This window comes from Haliotis asinina, chromosome 9, assembly GCF_037392515.1.
Source record: "Haliotis asinina isolate JCU_RB_2024 chromosome 9, JCU_Hal_asi_v2, whole genome shotgun sequence".
In the NCBI taxonomy this organism is placed as follows: domain Eukaryota; kingdom Metazoa; phylum Mollusca; class Gastropoda; order Lepetellida; family Haliotidae; genus Haliotis; species Haliotis asinina.
In genome coordinates, this window is record NC_090288.1 from 18,425,969 (window position 1) to 18,442,659 (window position 16,691).

Below are 16,691 nucleotides of genomic sequence, written 5' to 3' on the forward strand. Positions count from 1 at the left end.
GCCACGTTTCATTGTGATTGAGACTCCTGATAAGACACCTTTGAAGTTGAACCCCTTTGCTGTATCCAAAGGTATTGAAGGCATTGCTGGGGATGTGAAGAACATCAGACGCTTACGTTCGGGTGCCCTGCTAGTCGAGTGCGGGAAAAAGCAGCAAGCAACAAATCTGATGAATATTAAATCTTTCGTGGGCATTCCCGTCACGGTTTCTGCACACAAAACCTTGAATACAAGTAAAGGTATCGTGAGAGATAGAGATCGATTGTTTGATGACATGTCGGAACTTGATATAGGGTCTGAAATGAAGGATCAAGGTGTACTATATTGTCAAGCGCTTTTCAACTCGCAGAAACAACGAAACCGTCAAAACAAATACGTATCTGTTTACTTTCTCATGTCCAAATGCTCCAAAATCAGTGAAGGCAGGCTACTGCAACATACAAGTTGATACCTACATCCCCAACCCGCTCAGGTGTTTTAAATGCCAGAAATATGGACACGGTGTATCTACTGTGGTGAGAAGACACACACAACAGAAGATTGTGACAGCGATTATAACAAATGCACCAATTGCTCAGGCGACCATTCGTCCTTTTCTAAACAGTGTCCTATTTGGAAAGAGCAAATGGAGATCAATAAAATAAAATTCACTCAAAATATCTCTCTTTCGGAGGCCAAAAAACTGGTAAAGAGATCTGATCTTACAGAAAGTTATGCAACAGTGCAAACACATCATCGGTTTCTAGCTCTAAAACAACATCAACCACAGGCTGCCAAACTACCTTGACTTGGGTAAATGGCGATTCTCCACAGCATTTGCACCCTGCTATATCATCACAGACTGAGGAATCACTTCCTAGTACCTCAAGGTCTTCTGATCACAAATCATCATCTCAGTCACACTCAAAGTCTCAATCGACATCTGATAGTCAGCAAACGGTGAAAAGTAAACCGAAGCCAAAGCCTGATGCTTCAAAACATCAAAGTGGTAGAACTCCTAAAGGGTCACAGAACAAAATTCAATTGTTCAATAAATACGGGTCTCTTGAAGACATGGACGTTTTTGAAAACGTCCATTCTAGGGCACATAGCTTGTCGCCCTCTAAAAGAGTGCGGGGTAGATCCCCAATAAATCCCCCCAAAAGATAGTTTATTCCAATAATATTGTACAGTGGAACTGCAGAGGATTGAGGACTAATTTACATGAATTACAGCTATTAGTCCAAGATTTTACACCTTCAGCGTTATGTCTCCAAGAGACATATTTAAAACAAACAGATACATTTGACCTTCGTCACTTTAATACATATCATTGTTTTTCACCTCCGGGTGATAGAGCCACTGGCGGAGCATCCATTCTAGTCAGACAAAACGTTATTCAAAGCCCCGTTTCACTTAATACTAATATGCAGGCTGTTGCAGTGAGAATTACTTTACATGTAGCATTTACGCTATGCTCCCTCTATATTTCGCCATCTTCGACATTTGCCAAAACTGATCTTCAAGTTCTATATGACCAACTCCCGAAGCCCTGTATTATAATGGGAGACTTAAATGGACACAACCCACTCTGGGGTAGTGTAAGTATAAACACTAAAGGGAAATTGTTGGAGGACTTTTGTTCTGACAATGATTTGTGTATTTATAATGATGGTTCCAGCACATATTTACATCCTGGTACAGGGACTTTTTCTGCTCTCGACTTGTCAATTACAAATTCAGAACTATTAAATGAATTTGAATGGTCAGTCCACGATGACCTGTGTGTAAGTGACCATTTTCCTACTATATTAAAAACTGTAACTCCATCCGATGTTCCTCCATCATCAAGACAAAATTTTAAAAAGGCTAACTGGACTTTATATGAAACACTGTGTGCTGAAAAACGTAAACCTGAACGTTTTATTGACGTCCCCGATGCTATAAAATGCTTTTCTGATGAACTGAATTCCACAGCTGATGAGTGTATACCAAATTCCTCTGTAGTTCCACACATACGAAAACCATGGTTCAACGATGAGTGCAAGCAAGCTAGGAAGGCAAGGAAAAAAGCAGAACATTATTTCCGTCGCCATCCTATGGTGCATAATTTAAATAAACTTAAAATTTTAAATGCTAAAGCACGACGTACTTTTAAACAAAACAAACCTCAATCTTGGCAAAATTATGTATCCAAAATAAATTCTCGGACACCCATGTCCAAGGTATGGAACATGGTCCAAAAAATTAAAGGCAAAGGTACTAAATCTACTGTCCATCATTTTAAACATGGAGATCAGTTACTTACGGATAAATCAGATATCGCAAATAAACTCGGCGAAACCCTCGCTAGACACTCTTCCTCTTCTAATTATTTACCTAGATTCCAGCATTATCAAAAACAACAAGAAAAGAAAACTATTAATTTCAACTCAGATAATGGGGAAGATTATAATGGAACTTTTTCTATTCATGAACTCCATACTGCTCTTGATCAAGCTCATGACACTGCTACAGGAGCTGATAACATACATTATCAACTCCTGAAGCACTTACCAGAATCCTGCCTAGAAACTCTTCTAAATATTTTTGATGAGATTTGGACATTGGGTAACTTTCCTCCGTCATGGTGTGACGCCATAGTAGTACCAATACCTAAACCTGGACGTGATCATACGGATCCGTCCAATTATCGACCTATTTCACTAACTAGCTGTGTTTGCAAGACCATGGAACGCATGATAAATAATCGACTTGTTTGGTACTTGGAAACAAATAACCTTATAACTGATATACAGTGTGGTTTCCGCAAAAACAGAAGTACTGTCGATCACTTAGTGCGTTTAGAATCATTTGTTAATTTCAAGTCCGCGTGGGTTCTACCCTGTCTGATCATTATAATCAGGATCAGGGTGTTCCACAAGGCAGTATTTTGTCAGTCACTCTTTTTAGCGTCAAGATCAACAGTTTATCTAAAGTTTTAAACGATTTAATCGATGGATATTTATTTGTGGATGATTTTAATATTTCTTGCCGCGGTAAGAATATGCATACTATTGAACGGCAACTGCAGCTGTGTTTAAACAAAATTGATAAATGGTGTCTTGAAAACGGTTTTAAATTTTCTAAATCAAAAACCAATTGTATACACTTCTGTCGTAAATACAAACCCCATAAAGAACCAGAGTTATTTCTCAGTGGTACCCCCATCAAAGTCGTCAAGGAGGCCAAGTTCTTGGGACTTATTTTCGACTCACATTTGACCTTTTTGCCACATATTAAATCCCTTAAAGCCAAATGCCTGAAGGCACTCGATTTATTAAAGGTTGTTTCAAATTCAAAATGGGGAGGGGATCAATCTACCCTTCTTCACTTATATAGATCACTGATCCGATCTAAACTTGATTACGGCTCCATCGTATATGGTGACGCTTGTCAAACTATTTGATCCTGTTCACCACCAAGGCCTAAGACTTTGTCTTGGTTCTTTTAGAACCTCTCCTATCGACAGTCTATACGTCGAAGCTGATGAGCCTTCTCTCAACTTACGTCGTATCAAACTATCTTTACAATACATTACAAAATTAGCTTCTAATGAGTCTAACCCCGCATTTAATTGTGTTTTTAATCCTCTCTATGAGGATTTGTACAACAAAAAGTCTTCCCTTGTTCCGCCTCTTGGGCTCAGAATTAAGCCATTTCTTGCTGCTTCCAGCATTGAGCTGAACCATATAGCTCCTTCCCGTCTTCTTTCTTCTCCTCCTTGGCAGTTGGTTAGGCCACATGTTGACCTAACATTAACATCACTTAAAAAATCAGAAACGAATGAATTACAGTATGAACAAGAATATAATCAATTGAAAGATAAATATAGCAATTATAAATCCTTATTTACAGATGGGTCCAAGGACGGTGGCGCAGTCGCTTGTGCCACTGTCACTGGATCCAGAACAATATCTTCTAGGTTACCAGATAATAGTTCTATTTTTACAGCTGAAGCTAACGCCATATTAACAGCTCTAAAATATATTCAAAGACACCCTAAACGTAAACAATATATAATCTATTCTGATTCTCTTTCTTGCCTTCAAGCTATTAAAAATGTATCATGTAAACATCCACTTTTAATTGAAATAATTGAATTGTATAATAATCTTGCTACTGGCCAGTACGACATCGTCTTCTGTTGGTTACCAAGCCACGTAGGCATTTCTGGTAACGCAATGGCTGATCTTGCTGCCAAGGCAGCACTCAACAAATCTGTGACACCACTTCTTATTCCTTACAGTGATTACAAAGCCACCATTAGATCTTATATCCGTGGTCTGATGCAGAAGAAGTGGGACACCCAAATAGGTATCAATAAATTACATGAAATAAAACCGTATATTGGTTACCCCTACTTGGGTTGTCAGTCCAGATTTGAAGAGGTTATTTTAAGACGATGTCGTATTGGCCATACTAGATATACTCATTCATACCTTTTAAAAGGTGAGGATCCTCCATTTTGTATCCCTTGTGATGAGAGAGTTACAGTCAAGCATATCCTGCTTGACTGTGTTGAATTCTCCATCACAAGGGATAAGTATTTTACAGTTAAAAGAATTAAGGATCTTTTTACCAGCGTTAGGTCTCATTTAATTATTGATTTTTTAAAAAAAATTGATTTTTTGGTTGAATTTTGAAATTATGTTGTGTAAATAGATGTATTTTAATTATTGGAAGTTTGGATTTGTAACTTGAATTGTTGGTGGCTGTACCCTCAAAGGGGGTTGAAGTATTGTAAAATTATTGTCCTCCTGAGAGGGTACGTAAGTCCAAAAACATTCACAGTAAATTTAAACGTTCCACTGTTCTTAGTCGTAGTATATCTGTATTTTTAATTTTTGGCTAGATATGTCTAAATTGCTAACTGCTAACAGGGGATGATGTAAATCCGACTAGGCTCCATGCAGGTAGCAAAGGCACTGTAAGTCCCCATGGTCCCTAGTATATTGATCTACCTTCAGTTGCTGGCAGCCTATAGCCTGATTTTATACTGTATTGTCCGAATAGTGATATTAGTTTTAAACTTTCCACACTAGTTTTAATCTCATTTGTGATATTCTAGTTGTTTTACTGTCCTTCGCTGACAGGTTTTTATACAATACATGTATTTCATTTCAGTATTAAATGTTCTCGTCACGATATGGCTGAGACATTGCCGATGTGACGTTAAATACTAACTCACTCACTCACTCACTCACTCCCGAATGGGAGAACCCCAGCCGACGTTAATCACGCGAATGAAGCCCGTACATGGTTGAATATGTACGACAGTACAAGGTCAACCCCACCTCAAGCAAGAGAGATAAAGCGAGAATCATCGTTGAAGCACCACCATCCCTCCAGATATGCGTATAAGGTAGGAGACCTCGTACGACTATCCATCTGCAAAAAAGCTTTCGAAAAAGAGTACCAAGAGAAATGGACTCAGGAGGTCTTCAAAGTCGTGAGTCGAGAGCGAAGTGATGGGATACCTATATACAGTGTTAAGATTTACAATCTGATCCCATCCAAGGTACATTTTATCAATCCGAATTGAACAAATTCCATAAAGATCCCAAGGAAGCGCTTTGGCGGATAGAGAGTATTCTAAAGTATAGGACAGTGAAGACCAACCGAAATAAGAAAGGCATTAAGCAGGCGCTTGTTAAATGGGTGGGTTTCCCAGCGAAATTCAATTCGTGGGTTGACGTTAAAGAGATCACGTAAAGCCCGATTCACCAACACAGTTGAATCAACCGCTCGGACACAAGAACCAAGTTATTTGTGAGAAGTGAGGAGAAACGATAGATAACGAGTTACCATGACGACCGAATGGATAGTTGCCCATAGCAACGACAGTGTCCTATACTTCCCAGACAACCAACCACACATGTTCTCCGTATACCTACAACAACCGCTACAGTTGGATGGGCACTGGACTGTTGCTTTAAGGGAATTCTACGCCAAACGGGCAAAGGGTGGGAAAAAGTCCAAAGTAACAGATGACATGCTCTACATTTACTGCTCCATATGCGAACCGATCATTGTTGATGGTGAACGTCGACCTCTCCTTCGAAGTGTAAAGTCAACATCATCGAGTGTTGGGCAGTTGTGGAACATAAAAATAGTTGAGCCGTATGACATCAGGATTCGACTAGTCAATGACACTGTTCATCAGATTGACATATACGTAACAGACGTAAGCGGCACTCCAACCACATTCTTAACGGATGTGTCATCGCTGACGCTTCAGTTGAGACGGTACCCTTTTTTGGTTTAGGATATATATATATATCGAGAAAGCAATGTCTGATAGCTTAATAGAACACCATTATGGAGGGAAAGAGGAAAGCGATGATGGTCTATATATTCCAAATATATCTATGTGGCGAAAATTCTATGGTGATGTTGCAGAGGGAAGGAAGAAGGGCAGCGACACAACAATTCAACCATATCAGCGCATAAGAGTCGGCACCATCAGTTTCAAGCCCACATCTACTATGATCACAATGGAACGGAACCCTTCGTCCCTTGACCTATTACCCCCACCTCCGACCTCTTCTACCACAAAGACGACATTATTAACACCGGATGACAAGACCATTCCACAAAGGGACAAAAGAATAGTGAGCCCGAGTGAACAGGTAGTAGATCAAGCTAAGGCAGAGATTAGACGACACCCGGACTCGGTCTCTACCAGCGCAATGGGGTTTATCAATAAAAAACGAGGAAACCGTCGCACAAGGGCCAGTGCAGGACGGACTCTCACTGGGAAGGGAAGAAGCAAAAGAAGGAAAACAAACTATCTTGGTAGGCGTGTGACCGCTGTGGGGATTAAGAGAAAGAAGAAAAAGTGCAAAAACACTGGTGAAGGGAAAAAGAAGAAGAACAAACGCGGGCTGGGACGGAAGAGAACCATCAAGGACATTTTCGACTATTAAGTAGTCATCCATGACCGCACTAACGAATGATCCCAAGTTTTTCACCGAAACACAACCCCCGGAACTATCCTTATTCGACCTGCCACCCACACAAACAGCCGTTGAAAGGGTTTATTTACAAGACTGTCGTCCGGTGTCACCTCTGTCATCATCCGCACCGATTGAATTTCACGTCAGTGGTCAAAACGGGCTGGAATACATCGATCTCAGAAGGTCTTCCCTGTATGTCAAATGTAAGATAACTCATGCGGACAACACGAATCTGGGGGGTGATGAGGAATGCGCCCCCATTAACCTCTTCCTTCATTCCCTTTTCTCTCAAGTAGACGTATGGCTGCAAGGGCGCTTGGTTAACTCCACCACCAATCATTATCCATACAAGTCCATCATTCAAACGCTTTTGGACACCAATTACATTGACAGCAAGACAAAAATGGAGGCACAACTGTTTTTCAAAGACACAGCAGGGGAGTTAGACGTAACTGACCCGAATGGGACTAATACGGGGATGTTCGCCAGGTATGAGTTTACTTCCGAGAGTAAAACGTTTGACCTCGAATCGCCCCTGATGCATGACCTTTTTCAGATGAAATGCTACATACTGAACCAGGTCGACGTACAAGTAAAATTTACAGATCTACACCCCAGTTCATGCTCATGGCAACAAAAACAGACACCTCGTATGTGGTTCACATTGAAGACATAGTTCTGAAGGTAATGAAAGTGTGTGTGAATCCCGGTGTCATATGGGGTCACAATGAGGCGCTCTCAAAGACCCCAGCGAAATACCCATATCGCAGGACGGAAGTTAAAATGTTTTCCATCGTCAAGGGTCAAACCAGCTTTGCGTGGGATAACATTTTTCAAGGGATTCGTCCTTATAAGATCGTAGTGGGGTTCGTCTCCGCCAAAGCAACAGGGATGGGTGACTACCATAAGAATCCCTACAACTTTGCCAACTGGGGCTTATCCCAAATTGTATTGTTCTGCGATGGGACCATCGTGGGCGAGTCCGGTCCCATGAAACTACAATTCGGGGAGACAACTGGACGAGCCTTCATCCCGAGATTTGTTAACCTATTCCGATCCACCGGATGCTGGTTGACGGATGACGGTGGAGGTCTCAATCGGGTAGACATCTCAAGAGATGAGTTCCACGGAGGTTACGCGCTGTATGTCTTCTCATTGGATCCCGTGTTTGGTCAGAACAATGACGGAACATATCTACGCCTTCAAAAGCAGGGTACTCTTAGACTTGAAGCACAGTTTGGAACACCGCTTCCCGAGACGGTATCATGCGTCGTTTATGGGGAATTTGATGACATTTTCCAAATAGAGAAAAGCAGAAACGTTGTCGTATGAGCAAATAGGAACAGTGAGCAAAATAGAGGTGGGGTAAACGAGGCGGCATGAACACTCGTCAACTAGAATGCATCATTCAGTGCGACCCCATACTTAGACACCACATTTTGGGTGTGTTCGCCCTGAATCATTTAACAAAAGACCTAGCATGGCGTATGACAAGGGGAAACATTCTTCCATCTGCTATTATAGTAAATACAGAGAGAGCCCATGAGGATGGTCAACACTGGTTTGCTGTCTACGTAAACGAGGAAAGTATTGAAATTTTTGATAGCCTTGGATTTGATCGAGGAATAGTCCACAGACTAAAAGAGGTACAGGATTTTGTGGATTATATAAACGACAATAACCATCATCATCGTCGTCGTCATATCAGCAAAAGAACACTTGTGTGGAGTCACATCAGAGTCCAGAGTCTCTCGGGAAAAACCTGTGGACAATATGTTGTATATTGTCTCTTGTTCCGGTTGAGAGGGTGGCATTTAAGGGAGATAATGCTTGAACAATTTTCCCGTAACAACTATACTGGAAACGATTGTTGTGTCTATGAATATATAGCAAGGAGGTATCCGTTTTGTGTCATTTCGCAACCGCCACTCCTCAGTCGAATGTGGTGAGGTTCCTGGGTCGCGCTTGTGTTCTTCTGGTGTTCACTGGTAGATGTATTATCGATTTTTGTTTATCTTTGCAATAGTGTGCATTGTGTTTGTTAGTAATGAATGAATTAAATGCTTAGTGTTTTTGTTTTGTACATAGATATATGTAAGTATATACCTTACAGAAATATTACATTTGTATTGCCACTCCTTTAAAACATGGTGTAATGTGTCAGACTCATGTCATGATCTGTATGTTGTATTGAGGCATATATACATATACAATAAAATTAAATCCACTCTCATGCTTAAACGTCTGCTGTGTGTATGTTTTCTCCACGGGTTGCTGCAACAAAGAGACTACGCATACACATGTGTGCGTACTCACACACACACACACACACACACACACACACACACACACACATATATATATATATATATATGCGTGCATGCGCGCGCGCAGCGGGTGTCTGTGCATAGCCTTATTTCTTGGTGCTGTTATAAATACAGTTTGGCTCGAAGTATGGCTATCACTGAGACGTCAACAACGACAGGAGTAAGAGCTTGTTTGTTTTGATTTCCTTAGGATCATGGCTAGGTACGTGTTGAAACATTACGACTCTTTAAGGTTCATGTTAATGTTTCAAGATGTTGAGGAAATTCGACAAGACATCTTAGAAATGAACAGAGAACAGGTCCTTGCTGTCAATGCTATCATCAATAGATTATTAAAAGGAAGATTACCAGTGACTCGATATGAAAAACGTCGTTTTCAAAGGAGAAATGATAGAAATAACTATCTAGCAGTGTTACGACGCTTAGTTCATCCCCTATGGACTACTGTAGGTGTTTGGAAAAGTCTTTTTGCCAGTTACATGCCTATCGTAGCATTTGTTTTAAAACCACAGTTTCTCAATGCTCTCAGAGATGAGGCCATTCAAAATGCGTGGGTGCTTGATAGAGCATCTGCTTAGTAATACTTTTTTGTGGGTATGCTCACCATGGATGTTATTCAGAGGCGTGGAAGAGTACACATAACAATAGTACATGTGTAGATCCTTCCACGGATCCATTAATGCTAAAAAACAAAATTAAACTCTTTTTAAGACCCAGAATGAAAGGCATCCTGACTCGTATAGATATGCCCGAAGTGGCGGAAAGTGACATGGCTAATGATGATGATGATTAAATTTGTTACATGGAACTTGGAACTCTGCGTAGGTTTTCCTATAGTGACATTTTACTGAATAGAATTCAGTTTCTTGTATATGTAAACTATATATGTATATATCACTGTGAGAATGTATATTAACTTACATTATGGTTTTAGTAGTAAAACAATATATTATATATAGCTCATGCATGTTGTTTGGTTTTCTCTCAGCAATGGTACAAGCTACGGGCCTGAAGCTGCATGGAGATGATTCCTTAATTAGATCAGAAACTCGAACATCTGTCCCATGATTCAGACTGGGTGCAATTTAATTTGCCGTTTGAGCTCGATTCCCTGGATGTCCTCCACAGGTCAAGTCTGACTCTTTCGCCTTATCCCATAAGCCCAAAACTCTGGGTGTATTGAGACAGACCCAGAACATAGATACCACGCTGCTCACTAAAGAGCATGCTGTACAATGGCGTGTGAGTAGTGTCTATAAGCTGTAATGCCAGCAAACGAAAAAGAGACGAGGCTACCAAACTGATCATGAACTAGCTAGACATTTCTTGGTTACAACAAATAGCTCAATATTGGTGGAGTGTTGTATGTATACCTCCCCCCAAGTCACAGACAACGATATGGGCAAGAAGTCGAAATTACAGCATCATTAACCACATTCCCAACAAGTCCCGCTTGTGTAAACAAACACACCACCCCGCACGCGAGCCCCATTGCACAACAACCACACAATATTTGTTTTGTGCTGCTACTATGACATTTTCCAATGGAGATTTAACATTGGATTTTACTACCTCTCCAAATGGAGCGGAACGACCCGACCCCGGTGACCCCTGACCTTTTTACCTTCGACCCTCGGCTGCCTATATCCAGGCAACTGCGGACGACACCCCAAGCACGCGAGGGGGAACACAAAATAATTTTCGGAGTCGACCCCACCATCCACAATACATGTATGCGTGTAATAGAAATGTGAATGACTGAGACTTTTTGTGTGTATGATAAAATATTTATAGCTTTGTGCAATACCGCGCAATATCCTTTTTTCGCCGCAGGCTAAGGGAGTATATTCTTAGTCCTTGTATAACTCGTATGCAATATTGATAGGATGCTAATGTCTGTTTTAAAGAATGAATATACTTACATGTGTTTCACTCTTTTAACCATTACATATGAAAGACGTGTGGCTAGTCTTATTACTCTTAAGCAGAACACTAAATTCATTCATAAAAAATGTGTGGTTAATTGATACCAAGAGATTAAATGCTGCCAAAAAGTCATCTGCATCACTCTTGCCCACCAACGAAACCACAGGCAGGTTACATAAGTCTGTCGTCTAAGCACTGCAGCAAACTGCAATGACGTCATATGTGGAAGGATTTTCAGTTAGTTGCATACAAAATGTGTAACAAACTCGCTGATTCACTGATTTCACGATATCGGAATCGTTGTGCTTCTCTCAAATGCTACCAGGTGTCAACAGGTGATGGTGTCACAACAGATTTCCATCGGATCCCTCAGTTTGTGCTAAATATATTGTTTGTGAGAGCGAAGCAAGCGTTGTAAAAGCCTCTACGTATTAACTTGGGTGGTTCGACACCTACCTCACCTCCAAGACATAAGATGCTATTTAAATTTGTTTCCATCGACTTAAAACAAATCAAAAGTTACTAGTAACTAGTAAATGTTTCATGACCAAAAGTGAGTGAGTGAGTTTAGTTTTACGCCACACTCAGCAATATTCTACCTATATGGTGGCTGTCTGTAAATAATCAAGTCTGGACCAGACAATCGAGTGATCAACAATATGAGCATCGATTTGCGCAACTGGGAACTGATGACATGTGTAAACCAAGTCAGCAAGCCTGACCACCCGATCCCATTAGTCGCCTCAACAACAAGCACTGTCGCCTTTTATGGCAAGCATGGGTTGCTGAAGGCCTATTCTACCCGGGACCTTCACAGGTCAGTGACCAAAAGGATTATGCTTGACACAGCTTGCAACATAATGATTTCTTCCTCAGAAGCGAGGCTGTGGCGACAATACTATTTTAAGTAGTAAGTAGTATATTGACAACCACCTCGCTTCCAATTGTTATGTTATAAGCAATGTCATGCAAAATCTCATTGTCCATCAATCAAATACATATTTTACTACCAGTAGAAAGTCATTTAAATTTTATATCTTGATGAAAACAATCCTAAATAGCATTTGTTCTCACACTGGCAGATGTTCACAACAGGGTGATGCCATTTCATAAGACCGTGGCATCACGGTTTAAAGTGAATCAATTAGATCATGATTTATTTTCAAGTTAAAAGATCAAAGCTACTTCCTACTCATAACCATTATAACAACATGCAATTCGGACAGAAGCATCTATGAAAACCAGTTGTATCTTGGAAAATAAGCAAAGCAGGTGACAAGATTAAATGGCAGTAGGTTGTGAAAATAGAGCTTCCATTTTTCAAAACAAACATATGACTGCAGGTTTAAACAAACCTATGAACAAGATAATCTATCCCTGGAAATGGTTTTGAATACTACAGCAACCAACATAGGTATCCCTCACATCACATCACAGAGGCGTGCCCCTATGGTTAGTTGAAATTTCGTTCGTGGTAAAGAATTGTGCACTGTTGTCAAAAAGGTCGATTTAAGGTAATTGGACATCAAAAAGAGTAGTTTTAATGATGGGCTTTCATTTAAAATGATGTCAACAAGTACCTTACCAATTTGTTCCCCCTTAGAAAATATGTGATCTTTAACAGAAGATTAAACCAAGCTGCTTCCACAACGTCAAAATTTTAATATATATTTTAATCCTAAGTTTGAGAGCACGGCACAATAGTGTTTACCTGGGGTTAGGTATGCCTTCAGCGACACAGGGAAGCTCTACAGTTTCTCCAGCTTTGAAAAACACATCATATCCTGGCTGAATAAAGATTCCCGGTGGCCGTGTTACTGAAGCAAATAAACAAATACCCTGACAACTCATCAGTTACCATAAGTCAGTGCTCACGGAATGCCCACTATTCTCATTTGTGGGATAACATTCAGTTTTGATACAGCACTAAGATAAGGGGAGACTAGATACCTACACTCAAGCAATGAAACCATGACTGCAATGAATTGCATTAACTGCATATAAATCACCACATATAGGTTACTGGAAAACACACAGTGAACAGGATAAACATACAATTAACATACATTCTCCAGGTGATGAAAGCGCCCTGCATATGCTGGAACATTCATGAAAATTTAGTAACCTAACTACTTCAAAATCACTCCTTCCTGTTTTACGGGAATGACAACAGACCTAGGGTGTACCACAAGAATAAGACAAGAATATATTTTTGTGATGTCCTTTGTTGTAAAACAGAATAGCACCCTGAGTCTCACCTGCCAGTATTTCAGTGCAGTATAGCAAGCAGCACAGCAGCACAGCTCTCCTCATTGTGTCTGGTGACGAGTTCCACTAGAAGGTAATCACAAATACATAGTGGTATATTAATCACGGTTTGTCAAGAATGAGCATGGTGAGATGATAACTCACCATCTTAAGTAGGTAGGGTAAGGTGATATTACAATTCTCTGCACGGTGAGGTGATTATTTGGTCATGGGCATGGTGAGATAACAATTAACATGATATTTTTCATGGTATTGTGATTACTTTCTCCTGGGCTTTGTGAGGTGATTATTTGGTCAGGGGCAAATTGAGGTGATAACGTAACCCTGAGGTCAATACTTGGTTCTGGACAAAGTGAGCCGTTCACATGATCATGGGCATGGTGAGCTGTTTATGTATTTGTGGACATGGTGAGGCGTTTATGTATTTGTGGGCATGGTGAGGCGTTTATGTATTTGTGGGCATGGTGAGGCGTTTATGTATTTGTGGGCATGGTGAGGCATTTATGTATTTGTGGGCATGGTGAGGCGTTTATTTATTTGTGGGCATGGTGAGGCGTTTATGTATTTGTGGGCATGGCGAGGCATTTATGTATTTATGGGCATGGTGAGGCGTTTATGTATTTGTGGGCATGGTGAGCTGTTTATGTGATCATGGGCATGGTGAACAGTTTATGTGATCATGGACATGGTGAGGCATTTGTGTATTTGTGGGCATGGTGAGGCGAATAAAATGATCTTAGTTGAATAGCAACAACTAACAGTATAGTCTGTTTATTACTCGAACATAAATTCTGCAAAAACCTCACAGAGTTGGTATGATGTTCTGATTATGATCAGCGTTTCACTGAGTATGTTATGCTTATTAGTTTTTGAGTTACACTGCAATTCTTCAGTCCACTTTTGAGCCAAATGGACTATAGTAACACAAGCACTCGATGACACATTAGAACTGATCTATCTATATGCCCAGACACTACTTCTTCAGCTTGAGTACAGGAGAGAGCCATCAGACACTCAAAACATGCACATCTCAGCAATAGCTCTGGTGAACTGAGAGAATATTGGGTTTTCTATATTGTCTAACCAAAGATTCACTCAGCCCTTATACTTATGCATAAGACTTCTGTTTGTATACCTCCTCAATATTTAAGATGAGGAAAAATGTCTATGAGTGGCAGTTTTGGTAAGAGTTCCCACTGTACCCCAACCTCGATCAAAATTCAAAATTACAAAATGACCCTAAATGTATGTTTAAAAAACTAGAACTATTAAAAAAATTAAAAAACAATCAATGAACTTATTTCAGTGTTGGATTATTACACTGGGGAAGGACTCCGCCTGAAGGAATTTTACTATGTAAACGAGTGGAACTTTTTTCCGCATATAAAGAAGTTGGATAGGTCTTCCAGTATGTTCAGATACAATTAAAGAAAAGTGATAAAACTCATCTTTATCAGATGAGGAATATATATTCAGGTGATATGATCTGACTAGAAGTAGAAGTTTTTCCTCATGAGTAAGGTTCACCCAACACTTACAGTTCTTGGATTCCATGTTCCCATCAAGCACAACTATGTGATTCTAAGGACTACATGAAACCACCTGCCTATCGACATGACAACGTCCCTTCACGATTATTTGAGAGAAAGACTCTTTTTCTGATCCACAATGTAAGTTATGAGTCAGGGACTTTCGATGTCTCATCGGTTTCTAAACTTATCCCCATGCAATCTGATTTTACGTTTCAAAGATTAACATGGTCACGCGAACACTTAAAAACGTTCTTATTGTCGTATACTCAAGGGACAAGATACAGCTACAGATTTTAAATTTCTGATACATTTCCGGAAAGTCATCGGCCATGAATGTCGTCATGCCTGACGCGATTGTGTCTCTTACCTGTGCACGTATGACAATTTACCTTTACGCTGTCTAAATCTTTGAGTGTTCTTGTTTCTAGGTATACAGGGAGAATCACAAAACTCGAATTAATTTCATCAAATGATATACCACCTACCTGTTACCCGTCAGTTTCAATCCGCCATTTGCTTTCTTTTGAACTAGGACAACGCAGGTTATGTCGCAAATGTATGTTTAAAAAACTAGAACTATTAAAAAAATTTAAAAATAAATCAATGAACTTATTTCAGTGTTGGATTATTACACTGGGGAAGGACTCCGCCTAAAGGAATTTTACTATGTAAACGAGTGGAACTTTTTTCCGCATATAAAGAAGTTGGATAGGTCTTCCAGTATGTTCAGATACAATTATAGAAAAGTGATAAAACTCATCTTTATCAGATGAGGAATATATATTCAGGTGATATGATCTGACTAGAAGTAGAAGTTTTTCCTCATGAGTAAGGTTCACCCAACACGTACAGTTCTTGGATTCCATGTTCCCATCAAGCACAACTATGTGATTCTAAGGACTACATGTAACCACCTGCCTATCGACATGACAACGTCCCTTCACGATTATTTGAGAGAAAGACTCTTTTTCTGATCCACAATGTAAGTTATGAGTCAGGGACTTTCGATGTCTCATCGGTTTCTAAACTTATACAGGGAGAATCACAAAACTCGAATTAATTTCATCAAATGATATACCACCTACCTGTTACCCGTCAGTTTCAATCCGCCATTTGCTTTCTTTTGAACTAGGACAACGCAGGTTATGTCGCACCTGGGTTACTGTCAAAAGTAGAATCACGATGCGAAAATGTATCATAACGACACAACTTGGCATCCATTTATATGTATGCAAATTATCTTCAGTGTAAAAGATCTCACATTGAATCCTTGTTTTCAGAAACAATGTTAATGATAATAATTCAGTATGAAGGCCATTCACATTTCTATTTAATCTAATTTTTAATAAGAATTTGAGATAAGAGATAGTCAGAGATCCGCCTAGTCAGGCTATTCAAGTCGATTATCAATGCCAATGTCATTAAAGATACAAAACAATACATTTTCGTACTAGCCCATTTCAGGTTTTTGTTTGAAATTGACAATCATTCAATTTTTTCTTGTTTTTTATTTTCCTCCAGATGTTCTCAAAAATTTGATTTCATTATCTTCAGTCATTGAGGCAGGGCGTGGTATCTGAGTTTCAGGAAAACTTGGCACATACGGGTCTTCTTTGACCCCTCGCAGTACATAAATTAATGATGATAATACGATAAATAGA

The 16,691-nt window shown here is 39.9% G+C and overlaps 1 protein-coding gene across 1 annotated transcript in view; it reads right to left on the reverse strand.

Moving 5' to 3' along the window:
- Nucleotides 1-15,550, reverse strand: part of LOC137296798 (neuroglian-like) — a 58,602-nt gene extending 43,052 nt beyond the window's left edge. The window contains exons 1-3 of the mRNA XM_067828655.1: nucleotides 15,516-15,550; nucleotides 13,489-13,564; nucleotides 12,942-13,047 (exon numbers count right to left, since the gene is read on the reverse strand). Of these exons, the coding sequence (XP_067684756.1) occupies nucleotides 12,942-13,047; nucleotides 13,489-13,543 (161 nt within the window). The 5' untranslated portion in view covers nucleotides 13,544-13,564; nucleotides 15,516-15,550. The remainder of the gene's footprint in view (nucleotides 1-12,941; nucleotides 13,048-13,488; nucleotides 13,565-15,515) is intronic.
- Nucleotides 15,551-16,691: the final 1,141 nt, after the last annotated feature.